Source organism: Lepisma saccharinum, chromosome 10 (assembly GCF_977018435.1).
Source record: "Lepisma saccharinum chromosome 10, izLepSacc3.1, whole genome shotgun sequence".
Taxonomy (NCBI): Eukaryota; Metazoa; Arthropoda; class Insecta; order Zygentoma; family Lepismatidae; genus Lepisma; species Lepisma saccharinum.
The window spans coordinates 70,649,059-70,676,359 of NC_139238.1; the positions used below are offsets into that span (position 1 = coordinate 70,649,059).

Below are 27,301 nucleotides of genomic sequence, written 5' to 3' on the forward strand. Positions count from 1 at the left end.
CGCCTCTGACTTGACGTATTCGTTCAAATTACAACGTATAACTAGAATTTAAAACCACATAAAAACAGAATGTTTTTATTTTATTGCCCACAAAAATTAGCCTTGACCATATTTTTTCTCACTTCTATTTATTATATTTATCGTATCAACCTCATGGAACGCGTGACCCCTTTAGGTGCCAGGCCTTTGGCGGTCACCCACTTCTCCCGCCCCTTGCAAGCATAGGCGCCGACTCCATGGAGCTTGGGGGGCTCGAGCCTCCCAAATATTAAAGATGTAGGAGCAGAGCACCCCCCAAATAATTTTGCTTAAGAGGATCTAATGTATTATTTTGCTTCTCTTGTAAAGTTCACTCTGAATTGTGCCACATGAACTTAACTTTAAATACATATTTGAAATGTTCTAGACCATCAACTTTGGGTGGTTGAGACCGCTAAACCATCAACTTTGGAAGGGGGCTATGACCAGATACAGCAAGCAAAACACGTGACTTATTACTATATACTAAGTATATAATTATGAGTATTGTTAACATTTTTACTAAAATGAGTTTCAAAAGAAGATGTTCATGAACTAGGAGAGTGGATGGGACGTTCGGGCTACAAATGGCTCTAACATGACATTCAGAACGAGATCATTGATATATTAGGGAGATCTGTTTTGCGCTCCGTGGTATCAGATATTAAAAGTCGGGAATATTTTGCTATTATGGTTGACGAAACTTGTGACATATCCATCCGTGGACAAAATATTCTGCATTCGAACTGTGAATACAAAATTTGATATTTTTGAGGAATTCATGGGCTTTTATTAGGGGTGTGCGGGACGGGATCGGGAGGGGAAATGTTCGAAATTTCCCGAAGCTCTGACAATCTCGAATTCTACACGTCATTTTCACTTTAAGTGATTTCTGGATTAAAAACTAACAATTTACGATAAGTTCCAGAAATTGACAATGCAGAATACGTCGAGAAATAACGACATTTTAAAATGAGCATTCGGTATTTCCCGACTGCTCGGGATCCCGAAAAGTCGGGAAATAGTTTCCCGATCCCGGTCCCGACTTTTCGGGATCCCGCACACCCCTAGCTTTTATGAGATTCCGAACACTGAGGCCAAAACTTAAAAGAGGGAGAGAGTGAGTCATTCATTAATTTATTTCAGTGATCAGAGCCCCCCCAATAATATTGACAAGTCGGCGCCCATGCTTGCTAGTGACCAATGATACAAAGAGCTCTCAGTCCAGTGGCGGTTTCAGAAACAGCAATACATTTTTATTTCTGAATGTATTTACTTCTATTTACTTCAATACAATACAAAATCTCTCACCTGGTATAAAGCACCACCTACTGTAGGGCCAACAATCAAACCTAGTCCGAAGAACGTTTCCAGTGATGCCTGAAAAAAAGGGCATTGAATTAGTTACGTGGTGTAGACTTCTGATAATAGATGGCAGCATTATCTCTACTATTTTAGACTCCCTGTACTATTTACTTCATACACAGAATAAGTTAACAAATCTCTTATTTATATCGACACTACACATTTATTATTTACATGATTAACCGATAATTACATTCTAGTTACAGTTAAGAGAATGACTAGAAAACATGTAGTTCACGATTTTCCATTCAGCGAAAACATACATTATATTTAATTAAATTGATCATTTGATTTACAAACGCTCATTCGAATGTGTTTTGATAATAACGATTAACGTAACTTATTCAAACTAGGGTTTAGTCCGGTTCTCAAATATCACGAAGAGCAGTCGACAAAAAATCTGGTTGCTGGTTTCCCGCTATTTGTATGGATATTTTTTATATTTAGGGGAAACGAATGGTGAAAAATTTTCATTTGGTTCATTGAGTTTTTCACGTTGGAGAGTAAAATAAATTGTTATTCCCTTTTTATATAATTCGAAAGAAACCACTGTTACAATTTCCCTTTACAATCCCTTGGAGAAAGGCTTGCCCCTCCAACCCCCCCCCCCCCCCCCTGTTTTGGAAAAGAGTTTTGTTTTGCCCCCTTCGGGAAAAAACTTATTGTGTCTATATATCTAGTTGCTTATATAAATTATTTATGTTATTCCTACCTATATTAATGACGATACTTTACTTGTACTGTCTTAGTATACATAACATAATTATTAACATTACACTATTAAGGTGATTTCACAACAATGCGACCAATTTTAAATTAATTTGTCGCTTCACAATTTAAAAGAAAATTAATAATTTAAACACTTCGTTCCTTGAAGTGTTTAAAACCGACATTAAAAACATTTTTAGGCTTGCGTTTTGGTCTCGAGGCTATTTACAATTAGCCGCGTGCGGTGATTCAAGCATTTTCAGACATTTATGAAAGTTTAACTTCTTGTCTGGAATTCCAGCCCTGGGGAAGGGCAACGTGGGCACTCGCCCCCCACGAGTTAAAAACAATTCCCTTCTGTGTGGTTTATTATTTTATAGAACGCTGGTGCGTGCAATTAAGATACTAATATTTTTTTTTTACTACATAATTTGTATTCATGTCCAGATATTATTAGAACGATTAAATCAAGAAGATTTAGGTGGGCAGGCGATGTGGCACGAATGGGAGAGGAGAGAAGAGTTTACAGGATTGTTGTTGGGAAACCTGGTGGTAAGAGACCAGTAGGAAGGCCAAGACGAAGATGGAGAGATAACGTTGAGGTGGACATAAAGGATATTGGGAGGGATGGAAAAGAGTATATAGATCTTGCTTAGGATAGGGACAGCTGACAGATGGAAGGCCTGTGTTGCTGCAGCCATGAACCTTCGGGTTTAAGAAGGCTAGAGAGTTATTTTTATGATCTAATGGTTTTGTTTTACTATACTTAAAAGTATCCAAATTTACTGAAACCATGTTCTAACAAAGTACTGCATACGTAAAACTTGTGCATGCCCTATTTATTTAGTTATAGGATGAAAACATGAAGTGAAGATATTATTTTTTAAGCAGCAATGTGAAAGATAATAATGATACAGAATGTTATCAGATACTAGACCTATTATAATTGCCACTTCCATATGTAAAATGATAGACTCATATTGAACACACCTAGTTTTGTAATTAAATATAGCTAATGTAAATTAAACCAGACGCATCAGAAAGGAAAATAAATACGAATTCATAAATATTATTAGCCTCCCATAATTCTTGGTTTTAACCTTAATGCTATTATACAGGGTGTCCACAAATTATCTTTAAAACTTCAAATCTAAATAACTAAATAATGGAAGGAGGTATCTCAGTTCTGTTTCCTTCATTTAAAAGAGAACCTCTCACAGTTTTTTTTTTACCACCTCAATTCATCTCTGTGTGTGCCCCCCTTGTTGCCCGTAGGATATCAAGGCGATACTCGATTTCCTGCCATTTCCGATCTATTACCTCCTCAGTAAGTGTTGCGATGGCTGCAATAGTCCTTTGTCGAAGGACTTTAATATTGGGAACTGGCGTTCGGTACACGATATCTTTAACATAACCCCATTAAAAGACATCTAAAGGGGTTATGTCGAGTGATCTTGGTGGCCAAGTAACTGGGCCGTTCCTTCCAATCCATCGACGAGGAAAATGTTCATCTAAGGTTGATTTCTCGAACCTCGTGAGGCTTTTCAGACCCCGAAATTCGACAGTTATGCCTATTCAATAATTTATGAGAAAAGGAAACACACTGTCCCTTCTCCTGTTGAGTAGTCATTTTGTAGAAATGTGACCTCACATCATCCCCACTTACTCAATGTAGCTGAAAAAACAGTAAACAAACTTTCAGAGTTTCTCTTTTACATGAAGGCAACAGAACTGAGATACCTCGTTCCATTATTTAGTTATTTAGATTTGAAGTTGTAAAGATAATTTGTGGCCACCCTGTATAATAATATGAAGTATATTTTGGCATATTTGGAAAGAATGAGGAACGAGGAAGTGTAAGTGTAAGCGTCAGCCCGAGCTAGAATGCGGAATGGTGCGAGTGCAAGATGTGGTAAGGGTGTTGACGTAAAGAGGTGAATGGTCGAAGTTGTGGTGGAAAAGGAAGAACGAGGTGGTAAGGGTGTTGACGTGGAGAGGTGAATGATCGTAGTTTTGGTGGAAAAGAGAGAACGAGGGTAGAGCAGTTGAATTAGAGCCGGCAACGGAATAGCATCGCTTAAGGAGAAGGTCCTCACTCATCCCAGGTAAATTATACCAACGTAGCACCTAAATTTGAATCTGTCTGTCGTTGTACAAGTTATTAGAAATGTGGGAATAAATGGGTATTTTTTAATTCGACTACGTAAATTCGTACGCGTATGTTACTTCATTTTGCCAAGAATGAACATTCTCCTATTTCATCCCCAATGAGTCTATATGAATTAGGCGCAGCCTTCCTTACTTCTATGAAGGCTACGATGTAAATAAACAAGAATGCTACGATGTAAAGATGTTCAACTGCTAATAACATTTTATGAACATTAGAGCTGGCACCCTCCCCCCCACCCAAAGAAGTATAGATTTTTGCTAAACTGAAGGATACAAGTGGTAGTAACACCATTTAATAATATTCAAATAATATGCATCTTGTAATGATAACTATGTAACAGATAATGTAGTGTCATTTTTGTATTATTCGATTTCGATAAGTGTGAAAGGGTTCAAGAGCTCACGGCAGCACACAGTGGCGGCGATTGGGTGCCAAAACGGTTTGGGGTTAAAGGGCAGTTAACGTTCTCTTGGTAGACAAGGCTTAGCATTAAGAGACCTTAGCTTCCACAATGTTTTCTACAAAGGATGTCTTGTTTGCAACCACAATGGATAAAGTTTAGAAATCCTGGTGGCGCAACACTAAACGCATGGCCATGAAATCAGGCGGGTGGCAGACAGTGGCGTAGCATGGGCATTTCGGGTGGGAACGCCAAGTCCGAATGAAAGGTCGGCCTTTTTTTGGTTATAATTTACTTATGGAATTAGTCGCCACAGGTGTTGTTTATTTGCCTGAAGTCAGCTGGGTTTGCAATAAAGCATCATCATCCACGCAGTTTTTAGGTAGAAAATTAGATGCCTCACTATGCCACAAATGTTTTGAACTCTGGTGTTTTATACCTTTCGGCATGACACAAATCATTATAAAACCTACCTGAATCACAAGCCTCTGGACAACAGTAGACGTCATTGTTGTGAATGATCCAACTAATGATTGATTTGGTTTATTTTTACTTCACTTTTCTACCACTTTTGGTTAATCGCGAATATGAATATGAGTGATGATGATATTGATGAAGGGACACTCACAAAGAACACCCGTGCTCACCCCGGGATTCGAATCAGGGGCCTCTGTCGTCTTGGCGCGCTGTGAAAAACACACTGACACGGAGGTGGGCGGATGATCCAACTATCGTACACTCTACTAACATAACAGTGCCGATTAGTAATTCAGACCACTGTTTATGTTGATAAATGAGAATGTTGATAAACATTTTAAAATAATTTTGTCCAGAGATGTTAAGAGTTTTCAAATGAATGCTAAACATTTCCATTGACACAATATTAAGCAGTTACATAATAACGAAAAAATAATAACCCGCAAAACTATTTTTTTTTATTAAGTGGTAGAGCAGCCACAGGCTGAACTTCTACCACGAGGACTTCAGCAACTTATTTGACAAAAACTGTGTTGATCTTTTAGTTTTTAATGCACATCGCTTTTGGGGGGTTTATAATTATACAATGCAGTGGCCATTAAGAAGTGCTATATTTCAGTTTGGTAAAGTTACGTCAGTCAATATTGCGTATTGTAGCAACACATAGCACGAGTGGCACGAGCGCGAAGAACCGGGTAGGAATTCTACCGCTGTCGTCTGCTTCAGAAGGCAGGAAGGGTCACGTGAACCAATCACGTAGCCCTCTGCTCCATATGCTGGCGTAAGAGAGAGCATTTGGGCGCGTGCCGTAGAGATCCAAGCTTTCCCTTCAGATAGACAGCAAGGAATATAGGGTCCTGTACGCCGAACCTGCTCGGCGTCCTGTCAGGAAAGGCATTGAAAAAAATGCTAGAAGAGTGTTGTTAGTGGAGCGTTGCAAGCGGATCGCGAGAAATAGCTAATGCCATGAAGGTCAGACATATATGAAATTAGTCAAGATTTACTTTATATTTACAGCATTTACGCATTTTTTAAATATTAAATCTGGGAACGCCGGGCGTACGGGCGTACTATAACGCTACGCCATTGGTGGCAGAAGTTGGCGCTGTTGACACGTCGGAGTACAACCCCGTTTGTCCAAAGGTTTAAAGGAATTAAAGATCTCGTTGTAGAGTTGGTGTTTATAATCCATGTGATACAAACTGACAGTATTTGCTCGAAAGGTCAGGGATGACAACAGTACACCCAACGGCAAAAGAAACAGTAGGCGAATTGTCCACCACCATTATCATTCGGTCTGTATTACATAATGTAATGACAATGAATTGAAACAAAGACGTCAATAAGCAAGGTGCAATACATGCTTCGAACCAACACAGTTTCATTCCTCAAAACAACACAGGATGTAGAAAAAGAAGTAATGAAAATAGCGGTGGACAATTTGCCTACCATTTTCTTTACCGTTGACTGTACAATTCTGAAAGAAATTTTATATTCATACCTCACATGAAGAAGCATGTACACTCACCGGCAATAAAAATGGGACATCTATAACCTAAAATACTGGATTCTCTGTAATGCATTATGTGCGTTACCTAACTCTCCGCCTATAGGAGAGCTTCCTATTGAAAAGTTGCTATTAACGTTGGCTCATCGCCTTAGAGTTATGCAACACACACAACGCATTTCGGATATAGATCTCATTTTTATGCCGGTCACTGTACTGAACATAACGAATCAGAAGATTTAGCAATGCCCATAGATACGCAAGATGGAATCGAATATAATGGATATGATATAATAGGATAATTGATAAGCAAATCATGACTCGATTTAAGATTACGCTATTACTATCTCAAGAAAACAACATTATTATATTATATACTCGTATCCTATCAATGTCAGCTTAAATATAAACAAACACTTGAATGATTACAGAAGGTTGTTTCACGTTGATGGTAACGATTTCGATCACCAAGGAGCAGCACGTAGGCATAGCAGAGAGCAGCCAGAGCCAGTAGGACGAAAGTACTGTGTGTTGACTTGCAAAAACGATAGTTGGTGTGTGAGTGAGTGTTTATATGGCACCAAAAATTCCAGTATTTTGGGAGGGGTACATCTGTGCCCTTTCCGACGTTGGTTATAGTTATAGCCAGATAATTAAACAGTGCCACATGAAAGCATTCCATGTGTCAAAGAAGGGCATCAATGCAGCATTGAATCGCCATAAAGCTTGCACTGTACCTGTTGCTGGAACCAGTCAAAGTGGGCCTCGGACATATCGGAAGCCCAAGCGTTCCTCCGATGTTGTGCGGAAAGTGAGATCCTTGGTGCGATGTGAAAACCCTGCAACGCAAAGAGTGATTGCACAGGCAGTGCAATGTTTCCCTTCAACTGTAAATCGCATCATAGCCCAAGATTTACAACTTTTACGGAAGCACAAGGCTCAAGTTCCTAAGTTGCGTGCCTCACATGTCCAGGAGAGGAAGACCAACAGTCGGAATCACTACGAACGACATCTGGCAGGGGACCGCTGGAAGTATGTGGTGTCCCTGGATGAAGCATGGGTGTATCTGTCGGGATGCGGTAAAAAAAGGGCCATCTACTACGTCCACGTGATGCAAGAGCTCGATCTGAGTGGGTACGTGAATGTGCTGAAAGTTTTCCACGCGGGTTCATGGTTGTTGGTGGTTACTGCCATAACGGCAAACTTCCACCGCGCAGAGTGGTAAAAAAGGCTAAAATAAATGCAGCCTATTACCAGACGAATATTTTGGAGCCACTTTACAGACATGAAATTACTTCTCTCTATGGCAGAAACACAACTCGTGTTGTCATCCACCAGGACAAGGCTTCCAGTCATACGGCAAAGTCCACGCAGGCATACATGGATCGGATGGCACGTGAAACGGGCATTCATGCAATCCCCTTTACAGACATCCCTGTGAAATCCCCCGATGCCTCTTCCATGGATTTTTGTGGGTTTCCGTTGTTGAAACGAGCCTTGGGAAGCAGACGGCCCCGCACAATTGAGGGTCTTTGGAAAGCTTGTCAGGAGGAATATGATCTTTTGGACCATTGTGTTCTTCGACGCAGTCTCCTCCAATAAAAACTCCGCTGCAGGGCCATTGCTGCAAGACAGGGGTATCACGTGGAACACCACCGCTCGTGGCGTCATGGTTTTTCTTAAGGTCAGGTGGGTTCTAACTTTGTTACCATGGACATGAAACGACCTTCTGTATAGCTAAAAGTAGGCTTCAGTTGCGTTCATCAGACATTGGGCCACTTCCAGTGAAATATACGTAGGAAACTTTTTCATAATTTTGTTGCAAGTCCACAAAATTCTCAGGAACGCTAATTACAAGTGGACTTAACGTTTAAAGTGCAATGTCCTCGTTGGGAATCAAACCCAGGACCTTTTGATTACAATGTGTCAGCATTACCACTACGTCATCTTGGAGGGCTACGTTGTCTTTTCGGGCAATGTTTTGGCAGCTTAAATGGCAAAGATGAGACATAATATACTTAGGTGAATGATTATGATCTAACTAAATTGAAATAACTTTTACTTTATTCTTAAATCAATATTAAAATATTGATAATCAAACACATGCGAATTACTTTGTTATGTGGCACGTCTCACGATATATAATTTGAGCAATCGTTACATAAATTTCAATTCAATTCATTTGAACTACTCTCGCATTTTTTCCCCTGGGCACGCCCCTGTAATAGTCTACATTTTAGAAAAGTTTATATACATATTATCAGATTGAATTTGAGATGGCGCTACATTATAGCCTAAATTATATTGTTGATGGATTATGAGAGAGTAAGATATGTATAGCATTTCAAAACACTACCATTTAATAATAAATACCTGTTATCGATGTATTTTACCCTCTCTACCATGAACCAATCAAATAGCTAGGTACGAACTCTTCTTTGGAATATTGTGCAATAAATATCTCTCATATTTTCTTCATTACTATTGAGATGATTGAGAATGCGGAAGGTAGATCCTTTATTCATCGATCTCCTGATTCAAAAATGAATAATTCTATGATCATGGCCATGACTGAGTATAAGTGGAAACTTACCGATACTACAGCATAATGTACGAATAAACTTTTCACCGTGTACTTACAAATGTCGTCGCCACGTTATCCGGGAATTCCATGGCGATTATCGCAAAGCTGGCTGTGAGGAAGGCGGCGTTCCCCAAGGCTTCGACGATTCTGATCAAGAAAGAGAGGACGATGAACGGGTAATGGCCATCCACTTTGTCCAGGAGGCTGGAAAGAGAGGAGAAAAGTCATCAGTCACTTACACAAGAGAGGAAAAGAGAATCTTCCAATCGTGCAAGAGAGGGCGAGAGGATCTTCCAATCGTGCAAGAGATGGCGAGAGGATCTTCCAATCGTGCAAGAGATGGCGAGAGGATCTTCCAATCGTGCAAGAGATGGCAAGAGGATCTTCCAATCGTGCAAGAGATGGCAAGAGGATCTTCCAATCGTGCAAGAGATGGCGAGAGGATCTTCCAATCGTGCAAGAGATGGCGAGAGGATCTTCCAATCGTGCAAGAGATGGCGAGAGGATCTTCCAATCGTGCAAGAGATGGCGAGAGGATCTTCCAATCGTGCAAGAGATGGCGAGAGGATCTTCCAATCGTGCAAGAGATGGCGAGAGGATCTTCCAATCGTGCAAGAGAGGCCGAGAGGATCTTCCAATCGTGCAAGAGAGGCCGAGAGGATCTTCCAATCGTGCAAGAGAGGCCGAGAGGATCTTCCAATCGTGCAAGAGATGGCGAGAGCATCTTCCAATCGTGCAAGAGATGGCGAGAGGATCTTCCAATCGTGCAAGAGAGGGCGAGAGGATCTTCCAATCGTGCAAGAGAGGGCGAGAGGATCTTCCAATCGTGCAAGAGAAGGATCTTCCAATCCTGCAAGAGAAGGATCTTCCAATCCTACAAGAGAAGGATCTTCCAATCCTGCAAGAGAAGGATCTTCCAATCCTGCAAGAGAGGTCGAGAGGATCTTCCAATCGTGAAAGAGAGAAGAGGAAAGTTATCCAACTCCAAATTATGCAAGAGGGGGAGAAAATATATCCAATCATTCAATCAGTATCCACTAATCAACTTCACTCACTGCATAGATAAAAGCTATGAAACGTTGTAATTAGTAACTAAACATACATTGAATTTGTGAAAACAAATATCTGGCGAACTTCGGTTTGTCATACTAGCTGGCAACAGAATGTGGAGATTCGCATCATGCGTAATAATATGGACATGGGTTTGCCACGTCATCTATGTAATTATTTCATCATTCATCCTCATCACACTGTTAGCCTAGCAAGGTGGGCAAGTTATGTGATTTTTTAAAAAATAATTATTACAGTTTGGAGTTTAAAACACTGCTTTATGTTCTTCAATTGTAAAATAGACCAGGAGTCAAATATTTATACTATGGATTCTTTCCATGTGAAAAAAAATACGGTTCTACAAATTTAAACACATAATTTTAATTTGATTTGATTTTTTGTTGTTAGGGTCACTTTTATGTAACTTTTGTCTAATCGGGACGATGAGTATGATGAAATTGATGAATTTACGATATGATGAAATGGATGAAAATAAAACTCATGTCCAAGCCGGGCTTCGAACCCGGGACCCATGGCTCGGTACCGCGCTGTGCTAAGCACTACGCCACGCAGATCGGCGATATTAGTTTTGAATGTACAACCTTAAGAATTTTGAGTCCACAGAAAAATGGTCTTAGCTAATTGCACGGGACGTTCTTCCCCCAGAACACCTAATTTTCCGAGAGATGGCGCTAATTTGCATATCTAAAATTACATGGCGAACTTCTAAAATTAATTGATTCCTTTCAAAATTTCTTGATTCATAAAAACTTTGAAATCTAATGAATCTATTCACTTAAATACGAAAGACAGGCAGGGCAATAACATATAAGGCATTAAACGTATATTTGCAACGTCTTACAGAAAGGAAAAATAGGTCAGTCGACTTAATTTCTGTCTGCAACTTGTTAATTATATCATAGGTAATAGTAAGTCTCTACAAATTGCTAAGCGAGAGATAATCAATATGAAGGTGTAGTTCCGCGTGAGAATGACTAACTGTATTAGCTAGGCATTTTAGTGTTGAACCTAGAAGTAATTTTAAAGTAATTTCATTGAACGATATCTTTCAACTAAATGTCTAGACCAAACAGTAGTGAAAATACGAGTACACATTGTCTACACAGATGTAGTATATAGCTTCCTGGTGAGCAAGTAGAAAGGCTGGTGTCTATTATGTGCTCCCTAATAGTAACACTTTGTGTGTGATAGTGAAACTTCTCATTTTCAAACTTGGACTAGAATATTTTTACTAAAGTTGAAACGTAACAAATTATGAGTAATGAAAGTAATGGCAATATTGTAAAATAGTCTGCGAGGTGTAATGTAAATCCTCCAATAATGATCCTTATCTCACGAGAAAGGTAGTCTTGTTGGTAAGAATTTGTCTAAGAAAACAAATTCGTGCATGCGATACCAAGGAAGTTATAAGCCAAAATGTTGGCTCATGTTGCACATAGGAGTGAGTACCCGACGGCCATGTTGGACCTGACTCCATACTTGACGAACACAAACTCGTCGAGTGGTAGACCTTTCGCCACAGTTTGGTCTATAGATTTGTCTATAAGATAATAGCTTTACAATTGCTTCTAGGTTCAGTTAATATTCTATATAAGTGTACTAAACGCACAGCCATGAAAACAGGCGGCTGGGCATAATTGCGCTGGTGCCACATATGGGAAAAGCAAACCGAGAGCGGGACAGAAGTCGCTGGTTCCAGCGCACTGTGTGGCAACGTCAACCGGGCTGCGTTGCCTAGTTCGAACGCCAGACCGACCTCCCTCCGGGGCACTCTTGTGTCATCCCTGACATTTCGAGCAAATACTGTCAGTTTGTATCACGTGGATTACAAAGACCAACTCTACAACGAGATTTTTCATTCTCTTAAATCTTCGATCACACGGGGTTGTGCGCCGACGTGGCAACAGCGCGAACTTCTGCCACCCGCCTAATTTCATGGCATTCATTTAGACTATATTGAAGGGTTACTGTTGTTTCTATGCTGTGGTGCAGCATGAAGCCGCGAACTTGCAAAAGCTTCCCCTCAATATCTCTGCCAGGCATTGCCGCGATTGAGTTCCAAAACTGGGGGGCAAGTACAGTTTACTTTTCCTTCGTAGATAAGGTTTAGCATAGTGCGGGGGCAACAGTGGCAAAATGTGGGTGTCAAATCCTCCCCCACGCCCACCTAATCGCCGCCACTGCTGCCAGGGACTGCTATGTGTAGTTAACGATTCAGGTGCCACTAGTTGGTTCGTTTAGTTTGTATTTTAAGTCCACTTTATGCATAGTATGGCTAACCGAGACTGGAGATAGAGTTTAAATAGAGATTCAAAACTCCACCGGGTATCGAACCCGGGACCCCTTGATTACAAGCAGGCGCCACTATAACTTGACAAGTTTAAAAACAAGACGCTGCAAATAGCTGTTGCGCAGCTCACACCACATTTCCCCACTCCATTCTCCGCAGCGACGTTGGTTCGCAGTGTTGCAACCTGGAGGGAGCGGAATAGTCTGAGGATTTTCAACGAAATTTGTATTCGCTTTCCTGGGCTGTTTTCCACCTGTCGGAGTACAGCTCAGCTTCAGCTCACCTTTCCCCAACGACTCTTTTCCTTCTTTTAAAACTTGAACTCTCCGATGGCGCAGTGGTAGCTTCGTCGCCTTGAAATCCAGGGATCCCGGGTTCGATTCCCGGTGTAGGCACATAGTAGTTCGGATGCCACTTTAAACTGTACGTCCAGTCCCGATTAGCCTTACTGTGCATAAAGTGGACTTACAACAACAAATCAATCCAATCCAATTATTTTATAACTTGAGAAACCATCCATTTAGATACTCCCGTGACGGCGCTTGTGGATTCGACAACATTATACTTAAGTTTATGTAACTCCTTCTTATTTCGCAAATATGTTGCAACATTGTAAACAATTACTCCGGCCTGTCCTCTAAGGGGTTTTCCAGAGCAGTTTACGATCCGCCCACCGCACGAATTTTCAAAGACCGGATTAAATCAAATGAACCACTGATAAACTGATATGAGTTGGCACCGACAATCTACACAGTACAAATAGTTTGTCATATTTGTTTTAGCTTAATTTTGTCGAGTTGGCACCACTCGTAGTCTCAAGGTCAGACCAGTACGTAGAAGAGAGGTGGGGAGGATGACGTAATAGGATGTGCTCCACAGCGATCTGCGCACATCGAGACAACTTGTCAGGCTTATAGAAATACTGGTAGCTCGTCACCGATGATTTAGCACAGCATGCTCTAGAACAGGGGTTTCCAACAGGCTGGCCGCGGGCCGCATGCAGCCCGCGATGCCAGTTTGCAAATTTACATTAATTTTATGTATTTTTATTAAAATAAGTTCTATTTTTACTGAAGGAACAGTTTCAGAGTATGGACTTCCTTAAACAACTGGCGTTTATAACAGATATCACAGGTCATCTGAACGAACTGAACTTGAAACTGCAGGAAAGAAACCAGCTGGTGTCAGATTTAATGGGAAACATAGTTTCGTAATAAACGGAAGATTTTCAACGTTACTTTGGAGAGGAATAATCTGGTCCATTTTCAAAGCAGATGATGAAGAAGCACTGAAAATTTTTAATTCAGTGCAAATATTAAAGAAATAATGGATTAGTTTGACTACAGATTAAATATTTTGAAGAACTTAAAGCAGCATCCAGCTATTAAGCAATCCTCTTGGCGATAACATCGAAGAACAAGAAGCTTCTCTCCAACTTGAATTGTGTGATTTGCAAAGCGATGTGTTCCTTCCAACTAGCCAAGAAAAGGGGCCAGAGTTTTCCAAATACCTTTCAAACGAATGCTTTCCAAACCTTCGTAGTTTTGGACAAAGAATGACGTAGATGTTCGGCAGCACATACAGGTGTGAAAGGGTTTCTTCTTCAATCAAGTTCATCAAGAACCGCTACAGAAGTCGATTGGTAGATTCTTCACTGCTTCACCTTCTGAGACTTTCAAATACAGAAATTGAAGTGGACATTCCAACTTTAATAAAAGAAGCAGATCGGCCTCAATTTTCACATTGAACACTTACTATGAAGGATTCTTATTTGTATTGTGTGTTTTTCATTTCTCTCAATTGGTCCATAAGTATTGGGTTTTGGTGAAATAAATTGTAATTATACAATTTTGATTTGTGATTCCATTGTTTTTAATGCCTCATTTTAGAAATTTAGGTCATGCGAAAGTAAGTACTACATTCTCAGTTCAATACTTACAATTTTTGTAATTTTTAATCCCCCCCAAAAAATGCGGCCCGCCAATCAACTGCTGGATATAATTTTGGCCCTCGAACCTTTTGAAGTTGGAAACCACTGCTCTAGAACCACAACACGAATTTCAAACTTGTATCCGTTTTCATATGTAAGTTTACAAACAACACACATATTTATAGCCTGTCTGTTGCCTAGTCACTTAATGCTAGAATCTGCAACGTCCTGCTCGGGAAAAGTGCCTACTACACCTACACGAGCACGTCAGCTGGATGCAAGTCTACTAACTTGGCCACGACCAATCAGTAGCACCATACGCTCTGCAAAGTTTACCCATTATGCTAACCTTTTCTCCAGCGGTGGCATGAGACTCTATTTCACTCAGGGTTCGGGAATAAGTACACAGTCCAACGTTAGAGAAAGTTTAATGAATGTAGCTGGATACACTTATGCAACTATAAACGTTGTAAGTTTAGCACACGCCCGTGTAGGATATTACACTCACTTGGCCAATATATTGCCACACAATGGGGGGGAGAATGGCTTCTGCAAACTGCCGTAAACTGGGAACAGATACACTGCTGCTGCTGCCCTCTGGGGTCGTATCCTTAGCTGCAACAAACGTCAGGAAGTGCAGTCCTTTACTAGCGCCGACTTCTGTAGCTGCAGGCTTTTACAGAGAACTGTTGGCTTTCGGGGAGCAAGGGCATCTATTAGGGTCACCCTCACGATAACCGTAGTATTTACCCTGACCTGTAATTTTACCTTCTGGGCGGTTGCCTAGAAACCCCACGCCACACTATCCTGGCGGGGTGCCGCAGGTTGATAGGGGGAGGAAACCTCTCGCAACAAGCGGAGCGGGTCCTCTCACTCTAAAGTGGAGTTTTTCTCTCTCGCCAATAAGCGGAGTGGGTTCTCTTGCCAAAGGCAGAGTTCAAACTTTCTCGCTGGAAGGCGGAGTGCGGCTTTTCTCGGGTGCTTGGCCTCTCGCAAGAGCGGAGTGATCCTTTCTTCCGGGTCAGTTGGTAAGAGAGATCTTATCGTGAGCCGACCTGAAAGCCAACTGAAGAAAATCTGCTCCGCGGCTGGTTATATAGCCTCGGTTCAGGTAGCGCCTCTAGCGCCGTTCACGCGAACTACGTGGAACCGTGCTAGAGCAGGCAAGGCCATCTCTACGGCAGTCAATTGAACTACGTGCACAAGGCACAAACGATGAATACATATAATATTAAACGTGTGCTAAACGTTAATATACAATTATCAGATAAATAATACATATTCTTTGCGACCACGCAGGGACTGATTAACATTACAACTCAGCATAATATGCTAACACAAAGCACCTGACCTCATTATTACCATTTACAAAGAATGGTTAATATAAATAACGTTGACAGAGTTAGTTATAATAACACTCAGAAACTAAATAATTGTGATGACCTCGCAGGATCATTACAAATCGATGAAAAGATCAATTCTAGTAACATTTCAAAACACAACCAACTAAAACACGGAACATTCAAAATTAACGTAGTGCAATTCGCACGAATAGCACGGAAGTTTTTGTGCGTAATTTCTGTACTTTTGTTCAAGAATGAAAAACGTTAATAAAAACTATTCTTAGAGTCCTCTTTTTAGCTACCATGTTCTTGTTGATCCTTCCGCTTTTGTTTTTCTGACCCCAGCCCGTCTGTAGTAAAGTACAGGCGGGTCCACTCGCTTGGTCTTCCGAGTGTGACGTCATCGCTGGTAGGTTATGACTAGGGCTCGGAAGTTGAAGTTTTCCGAGCCTTGAAAACAATCCTTGAGCAAGTTCGCCATACGGTCATTTATTGTGGTAAATTTATTTTTCCTCCAGCAAACTTAAATACTTCGTGTTAAGCCTACTTTGAGGTTTCCTTGGTGGTCTTTATTCTCGCTTTCATCAGTGGTTTTAAAGTAACATTTGTCACACTATTTAAAAAATATATTATATGATATTGGCGAAACACAACCGACTACTGTATTCGTGGAAAGTCCACTCTGAAAGAAGATGAATGACTTACGTATACAGAAAAACCTTGCGGTGTATTTGATGTAACCTTGAAGTAAAAATAAGAAAACTACATCAGCACATAATTGCTTTTATCCTTTGCTTAAATAGTTTAAACCACCAAGCAACGGGTTTTATCGAATTATTCAACATGTTATTTACATTAAAAAAATCAAGGTTTTATTTACAGAGCGAAATTAATTTTATGTCATTTTTTAAAATACTTTAGGTCATCAACTTCCGAGTCCTAGTTATGACGCATTTTAGAATATTTATGTTAATCAAGTTCAACTAACGGCTATACCTTCTAATGAAAGTTTTCTGTGATATAATTAACATTATTTGAAGTAACAATGATATTAACATTTCAACAATGGTTCGTTACACAGAGAATATTAAGCTCGTTACTCGCTAAGGCGCTTGCGCAAACGGCTTGCTGAATTTCCATGCTAGAAGGCTGGAGTTTTCTGCGCATCCGAATACAGATTCGTGTCATTCCGGGTGACTTCGTGTAGTTCCGATATTCCTTGAAGTGGTAAGCCTCGGACGCAGCAGTTCGGTGCGACGTTGCACACGGCGGGACGGAGCGTTATACTGGGCGACTGACTTACAGATATGGAAAACGGTAAACAGTAGGGTATAACAAATTTATTTCTGACAAGAATTGATCATGACTTTTCATCATCTCTGAACCTGTTTTTTCACACAGAGTTCAGGAAAGATCACAGGAAATGCCGGCTCAATTTAAAGGAAGAGATTAGTTTTTTATTTATATCTGTTTCCAATGATTTCTTGTATTCACAAAGAAAAAATCATGAATAATCACCATAACGTCCAAAGGACAAACAGAGGGAATCCCATATGGGAGTAGAAGATTCGAACAAAAAAGTTTTATTTGTAAATAATCTCTCTGACATCCTGTTGTTATTGTTCGTACACCCAACTTGGATAACCTCTGCACTATTATTATCTTATGGAAATAGGCGGGCCAGAGCAACGAAAAACTGAGCGAAGACGTAGACGCCGAAAGAAATATATAAAATGTACAGTCACGGACACTTCTGGGCTGTAACAATACCATCGAAAGTAAACGTGAACATTACAATGCAGGAGTATCCGTGACTGTACAAGCGAGGCGATGAGGAGAGAAACTAAATTATTTTCTTCCGAATTGACTTGCAACACTGACAATAGACAGTTTCTGAATTGTGAATGTTTCATGCAGTGGCGTAGGAACGCTTTCGATTTGGACGCGATAAAAAATTCACCACTATATAACATGGGCCATTCCATTGTAAATATAATTTGGATAACTTTGTACCGCCAATAAACAATATTCACAAAATAATTTTGATTTTTTTACAAACTCCATGAATATTTTCAAGGTTTTAACAGTTTCTAAAACATGTACCATTAAGTAACATAAGTTTCATCGTTTTCCATTCATTAGGTTTCCAGGACTACAGATCAAGTGGGGCAACTAGTAACAAAATGTAGTACAATAGGGTCACGGTGGATAATGTAAAAAAAAGAATTTTTTTTTTTCGTTTAACTAACAAAGTAGCTACTAGATATTTCGAACGACAAAGCCATTCGACTGGTAAATTTTTAAATGAGATGGCACACTTTAAAAAGATGTACAATCCTGATCAAAGGATTTAGGAGAGTATTGTACCCCTTCCCAAATATTTGGGCCTTACAATGTCTTCTTGTTAGGAAACCTGATGGTAAGAGACCTGTAGGAAAGCCAAGACGAAGATGGAGAGGTAAAGTTGAGATGGACCTACAGGAAATCGGTGAAGATTGGGTTGATCTTGCCCAGGATAGGTAGATGGAAGGCTTGTGTCGCTGCAGCCATAAACCTTCGGGTTTAAAAGGGCAAGAGAATTGTAAGCAACGTAACGCCGCCTCCAAATTCCTAGGCAACTGGTTTCATGCAGTGAGTAAGAACTTACGGATGCCACACTACAAAACTCTCGACTGATATTTTATCACGAGTTTTCATTTCCAAGAAGTCGTTCAAAGGTTATATGAAATAATGCAAAGTTGAGAATGAATGATGAAGTGAAGAGGAAACAGAACTACTCCAGTACGTTGGTTAAAGGATCGTGAGTCGAACACTTGACGTGCTTGGCCTATGCCACAGCTACTGTTTTGTTGAACTATAGACAAGTATGCCTGTTTACATATAAATATTACAGCATAGTATTCGCAAACAGTTTTCTCGCCCATATTAATCCAACTTATTCATCATTTGTATGTATCACTACTATTCTTATCGGAACAAGATCATATGGAAGCACTAATAGTATATATTCATGAGTATATGCAAGCAATAAACGTTACTACTGTACACATGCAGGTCTAACGCACCGAAAGCATGATGAATTTTTGTACTTACCCGAAGAGTATTGCACATGTTCCAGTTGTGAAAATACCCCCGTTGAAAAGGAACTTGGGTCCTATCCTGTTGAGCTGCAAAGAAAGAGGTACAACGTTATGCGTATATATATACACATATACACAGTACTGCTGAGCCGATACCACTTTAAATCGATTCCGATACTTGAAAATTACAATCATTAAAATTTGCTTAAAATATTGATCAATATTGGTGTGTAAATATTCGAATTTAAATATATTCAATTCCGGTCCAGGTGTGACAAAATCAGCAAGCGTAAATTGGTTCTGGACCGTAAAGGACCTTTTTATCTGTAAAGTAACCCTTTTTCAGACTCAATTTAAATAGGTCCAGGAACCTTTTCCCGGCTTAATTTAAATACGGTCCAGGAAGTGGCCGCGGTGGCTCAGTCGGTAACGCGTCTGACTACCATGCTCAAGGTCCCGGGTTCGATCCTCGGCCGGTTCAAATCCGGGAACTTTTCTAACGTTGGAAGCGGCCCCGGCGCCCACCAAGCGTCGAATAACATGGGTACCTGCGGGAAACCCTGGGGGTAAAGGCGGTCAGGGGCGTGATGCTGATCACATCACCCCCACTCATGACCGGATCAAGAAAGTGTGGGGCGTTACCCCCTATACGCCTTCATGGCGTGGTGCTAAGCACAGGGGAACACTTTACTTTACTTTTACCAGGAATTTTTTTCCCCTCTCAATTTAAATACGGTCCAGATACCATTTTTCCGCATGAATTTAAATACAGTTCACGCATCTTTATTCAATAAAACAGTCTGCAACCTGTACCGAATTTAAATTGTGCGAGGAAAAAATGTTCCGATCATGCAGCGGAACCTTATAGAACCCATTAGAATTTATGGGATCCTGGACCTTTAACAACCTTGGGTACAATGTACTCCTGTACCCCAATCATCTCCGCGCCACTGGTTGTTACTAGTAACCAAGCATTGTTCTATCTCTGATGAGCACATGGAAATTATTTTCACGTAAATGGAAGGTGAGAAATAATCCATCAATATTTGTCAGTTTTCTTAACTTAGCGTCGTCGCCTTGTAATCAAGGGGTCTCGGGTTCGATGCCCGATAGAGTCACATAGTGATTCCGCTCCTACTTTAAACTGTAGGTCCAGTCCCGATTAGCCTTACTGTGCATAAACTGGACTTAAAACAAAAACTCAAACGTTTCGTACGGCTCGAGTATCAGGAACCTTCCCGTTTAGTTTCATCACAAACGGCAACGGACCATTTAATTCTTTAATATTTCACTACATTTTCCTTTTAAGTGTGAACTAAATTGTAATTACTCTTTAACATTACTTATTATAGCATTTATATAAGCTTCCCCTCTATGTACTTGCAGGAAAAGCTTAGCAGAGCGTTATGGCATCTATATTACCTTCATCTTTTTGCCTTGGTTCTAGTTTTCACTTTATAGTTGTTAACAATTATTATTTATCATGTCTTGGGATTCGATTGTTCTGATATCATTCTGCACAAGATAATTGGTACGGTCAATAAATAACCGGATTACTGGCATGGAAAAGCGAAACAAAGTGAGTGACAGAGCGATGAAACTTATCGGGATCAGGTTGGGGTACACCACATGTCTGAGTTCCAGATCGCGTCGCTAGGTGGCAGCACTGGCAGGGAAGCGATGTTGTGGATGTGTAATTTGCCTCCAAGGCGCCAGTCAGTCATTCCGTGAGTTGAGTCATGGCTTCAATGTCAGGTGTCACAAAGATGGCTCAGCGATCCGTTATACAGTTTTTGACGGTTTCCTGGAGCGCGCCTTGCATCTTGGAGGCAAATTACACATACACAACATCCCTTCCCTGTCAGTGCTGCCACCTAGCGACGCGATCTGGAACTCGTCTCGCAGACATGTGGCGTACCCCAGCCTGGCCTATATAACCCGTACGTTTCATCGCTGTCACCTTATTTCGCTTTTTCACGGCATTAATCCGGTTATTTATTGACCGTACCAAATATTTACACATTATTTACATATTATGATCATTCTTTATTTTCCCTGGTATAGCGAAACGGTATAAAGTGGGTTGGGCATCCTAAAATCAAACTCAAACCGTTCGTGTGGCATGGTCTTAATGTTTCTGACGTAAATGTTTTAATACTAACTATTGTTAAATTTAATACAGCACGTCATATCATTAGTCTTTAATCTCGTCACAGCAGTAAACAGAGAAAAGAAAGACACCACCACATTAACGAAAGTAAGGCGTTCAGTTTCGTGAAAAACTCCATTAGAGCGTTTTCAGACCGAGGTGATATGTGACACGTGCAACCGGAAAACGAACATTGAGAAATAAACGCAGCCATTCATATCAGAGTGACATGGCAAGCTGCATAGTCGCTTGTCGTTTAATTCTCAGTCTGACTAGGTTGTTTCCTCGATACATCGTGTCGCCTGTGTCTGTTCAACGTACAGTCACGGGCAATACAAATGGGACATCTACATCCTGAAATACCTGCTTCGCTGCGTTGTGTGTATTGACTAACTCTACAGCATCAAGTAGATTTTGATAGCACATTTTCAATGGCAACTTCTACCACCGCCATAGGGTTAGGCAACATGCAATGCACTGCAGAGAAGCGAGTATTTCAGCATCTACGAGTTCCATTTTTATTGCAGGTGAGTGTACGTGCGCAGTGGGTGCCTTTCTTGGAGTGTAACATCAATCTAAAAAAAAAGAAGAAAAAAAACGGATAAGAGAAAAACCCTGCCCCCAAAGGAGCTCGCGGGGGGAGTGGTGCCCGGCCTGAGTCAACCGGCAACCATACCGAAAGGCGCAGACCTCGCCTGAGACATTAATGTACTCTCCAAATACATTATAGCCCCATGTTTACTCTTCTGCCTAGGCGTAATCTTCCCCTCAGAATAGATCCAGTCAAGCCGGATTTCTCCCTTGGGGAAACCTCCATTTCATGCAGGCATGCTATAGTAATGAACTACCTACAGGATATCTGGTATCATGCTTCCTGGTTTATGGTCTTGTAAAAGAAGACTTTTAACAAGTGTCGAAATTAGATGGAGTTGAAAAGACTACAAGAGAGTGAAGGGAAACTCCAGAGTAAAAACCCAGAAAGCTGGGAAAACCTCGGCCGCATGTTGAATTAGCATGAGTTTCATCTAGATTCTAGTGTGCTAGGAACCCCCACGTTAGAAGGGGGAGGAACTTTGCACACCCTAATGGTTCAATCCTAGTAGAGAGGATATCGGGAATTTAGGAAAAGGGTGCAGGTTCAGCCAGAAGGCCATCAGGAGGTTCTAAGTGTTAGTGGGACCTACACATTCCGACTGACAACCGTAATTTTGGACAAAAAAGCAGAACGAAGATTATTTTGATATATTTTGACATCCAGCGCTAAATCTGGATTTGACTCTCCGAGAAGGGCTGCAACCAATCCCGGTCGCCTTAATCAGCCTTACGGGGCAAAGTTGAGACACTAGATGAGGTTAAAAGCTGGAAAGGGCTATTTGCCGGTTGACTCAGGTCGGGCACCACTCACCCTCGCGAGCTCCTTTAGAGGCGGGGTTTTTCCTTTCTTTCTTTTTTTTAAAGCCACACGCGACGTGTGCCGCTTTCCTCACGAGACTACTGGTATTAAGACTGTATGGAGGAAGTATTTTTGTCTATGACTGTACGTACCATCAGCTCAAGCGGGAACAGTAAAAATAAAACTGATTTCAACACGAGGTTTCCAACGTGCCAGAAAACATATTGTAACACACGGTACAAGAACGTGCATAGGAAAAAACAACACTTTTATCAGATATTTAGGGTGTACAGGTCATTGAAAACTAAAAAAAGACGTTCGTCTACTCTATCAGTTATCTATTTTATATTAAGGCAACAAAGTTTAGTATCTTTTCCAGTGTAACTGGCCATTTCGACCAGTGTTCATATGTAAAAAAAAGAAAAACAATTTGTATGTTAACTTACATGTTTCCCATAGATGGGGCTGATGAGAAACACAACCAATTCGAATATCCCGAACACTAGTCCATATTCTGTTGCAGTTGCTCCTTTCTTCTCTGCCTGAAATTAAAATAATACATAGTAAAAAGCTTGAACAGTACATAAAACAAAGTATATTTCACACATGAAATATAATATTTGCTAAATGGCTTTGAATTCTTAAAGACTTTCAAGCATATTAGAAACCTCACGTATAAACCTATGTATAATTAAGAGATATCTCGTTGACTATGGGCCTAAAGGAAATCGGTAAGGATGGAAAAGATTGAATTGATCTTGCCCAGGATACGGACAGATGGAAGGCTTGTATTGCTGCAGTCATAACCTTCGGGTTTAAGAAGGTTAGAGGGTTAGTTAAGTAATTTACAGGTATTGATTTTGAGGTTGTTTTTTTTTCGAGTTCACCTCATGCACAGATATGCTAATCGGGCTCCGAACCACAATGTTCCCGACGAGTCCGAACGGTACAGGGTGTGTAAAAAGTCAGGTTACATACGTATGTGAATCACCACAATGATAATTTATGGTTGATTTAGTGTCTTAAGTCCACTTTATGCACAGTAAGGCTAAGCGGTACTGGACCTACAGTTTAAAGTTGAATCCGAACCACTATGTGCTTCCACTGGGTATCGAACCCGGGACACCTTGATTACAAGACGACGACGCTACCACTGCGCCATCGGGGAGACCTAGTAACCAGACCTAACACTCCTCGGTCCAAATTTGTTGGAACTTTTGTTGCGTTAACCTTGTTAAACTGCCGACTTCCGTGGTGGAGTGGTTAGCACAGCACGGTACGTCGCCAGAGGTCCCGGTTCGAATCCCGGCCCAGGCATGGGTTCTATTTCTAAGTGTCCCATCCTCGTCGTCGCGATTAGGCGAGAGTGGCAGAATAGTAACGAAAAATAACCTAATTTAATCCATCCATGAACTTTGTTAAACTAATACTATTCATGTAAATTTTCAAGTTCCCATTACTCCTTTAGCTTTTGCCAAGTTAACTCTCCCAAGTTGTGTTTGTCTTTCTTAGAAATAGGCGCAAGTGACGTCACTGTCAGTCGCTCTTGGAAGATAGGTTAGTGCCATTATTTCTTGTGTTGGGTTGCATGAATATGGTTCGAAACACCTGCAGTAACTAAACCAGTTCTGGGCAACTCGCCTATTTGTAGCAGAGCGCTCTCGTATGCACGCGCGGAATTCACAAGGAGCGGAAATCAGGGAGCAGTGTTGCCAGAGACTCACACGCTTAATACAGGGTAGCTGCTGTGAAGTTGTACTCAATTACACAATCAAATTGATAAACTATCCATATTTCGCAAGTTCAAAGGCGCACTGGATAGTGGATAGTTGTTGATACGGGGTATAATTTTTAGGATCCAGAAAATGAATTTGCTGTATTAATATCATGAGAAAAGTAAGGTATTTAAATTATTCAAATTTGCCAAAGAATATTTGCAATATTTACGTTAGTAATTTTTCCTTGTTCTTTCAGAAAGTTTTGGGGTAATTTGGAAAGGTTCTCAGTGATGGCCTGCGTTTTTTAAATGTATCTTTGCCGAGCTCTCTGGTGGAATGGTTAACGCAGTGCACGGCCAAATATAAGATTCCGATGTTCATATCCTTAGTAAACCATGCATTGTAATTTTTGCATATGTCGCTTTTCTGCCACATTTCGTTAATCGCGACAATGATAATGGATATTGGGTAGATTAACTGCTTGGGCGAGGATTAGAATGTGGAATATTCGATGGTAAGGACCACTGAATGCCCTTGGATCAGAGGAGCTCTGTGTGTGTTTCATTGTGTAGCTATACTGTATTTATTCTACCATAGTTGCAAATAATTCAAGAGGTAGAAAAGCGAGGTAAAAGATAGAGAACAGGAATAGTTAAAGAAACGCATCTTCTGTAGTAGTAATTTTTAATTATAAGATATGTGGTTCCTTTTGAAGTCTGGCATGCTAAGAGAAGCTGAAATGTAATAGAGTTTACCTATGGAAAATTCACAAAATTGGAAGTTTGAACTGACGCTTTTCTCTTGACAATCTCTCCTGCTCAAGTTCTGTCAAGATCAGTTTGCGCACGCTTAGGCATTAATACACAAAGAGGTCCACTATGAGAGAAGAAATAAGAAACAAAGAAATTCAAGTTATGTGAAAAACATTTAGAAAAGCAAACCGATAAAAGTTCATGGAAAAGGCTATACTATTTTTAGCAATCCACACAGAATGGTTGCATGCGTGTTTCATGTTTTCCTTATTTTCAGCATCGCACCCCCTAATTTCCTTCCGCACACCCTCAGCACCCCTAAATGAATAATCCCGGCGCCGCCGCTGCGCATGCGCATACCCAGCAAGGACTAGACACACTGTGGTGTCGTCTCCAATTACATCACCATGCTTCTCATGCAGCAAGGTATGCCCGTAGCAAATTTCTTTACATTATGACCAATAGTTTGGTTTTAATAAGCTAAAATCAGGGGCCGAGAGCGAGTGAAACACCCTTTAGAACAGCCAGAGATGTTACGGAAATAATCTCGCTCTACGTAGCTTGCTAGCGAACCTACCAACAGAGTAGAGCGTGAAAGAGAGGGCTGGCGATAGGTGCTGGGTTGAGATGACATCAGCGGGTCGCCTGTTGATTGGTTGTTTCTAGAGTAATGACTCGCTCCCAAGTTGCAAATAATAACAGCCGGCACAGATGCCGATGAATACTCTTACTAGCCCAACATGAAATCATCTAGTTTATAAATGCCACGGTCTACGACAGGGAGAGAATAAGAATATAGATTCGTTTTTAGAAAATATTTAACGCTGGGAGAGAGGTATTTTGCAAGATGTGTGTTGAAGTTTACACCGTTATCATGGAAAATAATGAAGACTTTTCTTTTTAATACTCGTAAGCAGACACGCATATTGAAACAATTTAGAGTTACGTTAAAGTGGTCCGTAAAAGGTTCAGTTATAACTGAAACAGAGCATTCATATCCCAACAAAATCGACAATTGAAAGGTGTTGAATAACGTTTCATTGGAAACCTTTTTCTACTTGTTCTAGTTTATTATTTATCCTTAATGCGCCCCTGGACATAGGACTTATTTCTCTGCCAGGTGTGTATCGTATCACCTACACTGGCAGAACCTGAATCCTCTTGATTACTAACATCAGTAGTACACAGTTAAGTGAAAAATATTTCACACGAAAATTGACGTAATGCATGTAACAAATGCAATTACATTTCCTTTCCTTCAAATCAGGCCGTTTTACATAGGATCGCACACAGGCACGTAGTCAGGGGGGGCTGAAGCCCCCTGAAATGCAGCTAACATATAATTTAAACAGTGTATAGTAGTAATTAATTTTTAACCCGAAACATTTTTATTTATATGCGACAGTCCTTTACGGACTGTGTGGGAGCCCCCCCAGCCCCCCCCCCCCACACTTGAAATTTGTAAGAATACAATTACTTTATTCTAAGTCAAGTATACATACACTTTTTTTTCATACAAAGCTAACTACTTGGACAATCATTATTTTTTTTTTTTTTGCTAACAGTTGCTAAAATATTAAAATATTTTGCTATTACTCGTATCTACTGCTTACAATGATAGATTCTTCTTTTATGAAACATGTGACACTTTCGCATATGTTCGTACATATGATGCCGCCAATTGAACAAATGTGCAATTACTTTTTGTAAAAACTATCAGTATCGCACCTGGTTCCTATTTGCGTTCACTGTTATTTCTATTTCGTTAATGTAACGCCACCTTTTGTACTGCTCGCAATTCCAACTGGCGGTTGGAAAACAACAAATCAGCGATCAGTTGAATTCTCTTCGACCGACATGGGACATTTTCGAGTCGCGAGCAGAGGTGCACACAGGTTAGGGGGTTCGTAACGCGCCTGCGTCATGGGAATTTTTGTGGGGGACAAAATTTTATACCAATTTATATATCTTAACACAATAATGGAGGGGGCATTGTTTTTTTGATTGACTTGTTATTGATTTTTAGTTATTGTTATGTACAGTTTTCTGCCTACCTGTGGGTGATCGCGGCGAGGGGGTTGAAATGAAACACCATCTCTTATCCCCTTAGAATCGGTTTGGAAAGAGGGGATGTGCTGTTCGCATTAATACAAGGTTAGTCAAGCAGACGAACTGTTAAGAATAAGGTTCAGTACACTAACAATGACAGTGAGTCTGAGCAGTTTTGTACGTTTTATGTTAGCAAACATGAAAGTGAGACAAAAGTAGAAACATACTATATTGCTTAAATATGTCTGTATTATATTGTTCCGTAAATTTTGTCTGACCAAAATAATTTGAGAAAAT

General features: G+C 40.5%; 1 protein-coding gene across 1 annotated transcript in view; it reads right to left on the reverse strand.

Moving 5' to 3' along the window:
• Positions 1 to 27,301, reverse strand: part of LOC145994143 (MFS-type transporter SLC18B1-like) — a 115,429-nt gene that overhangs the window by 40,725 nt on the left and 47,403 nt on the right. The window contains exons 3-6 of the mRNA XM_083130234.1: positions 22,932 to 23,027; positions 18,957 to 19,030; positions 9,286 to 9,433; positions 1,330 to 1,398 (exon numbers count right to left, since the gene is read on the reverse strand). Coding sequence (XP_082986360.1) covers positions 1,330 to 1,398; positions 9,286 to 9,433; positions 18,957 to 19,030; positions 22,932 to 23,027 — 387 coding nt within the window. The remainder of the gene's footprint in view (positions 1 to 1,329; positions 1,399 to 9,285; positions 9,434 to 18,956; positions 19,031 to 22,931; positions 23,028 to 27,301) is intronic.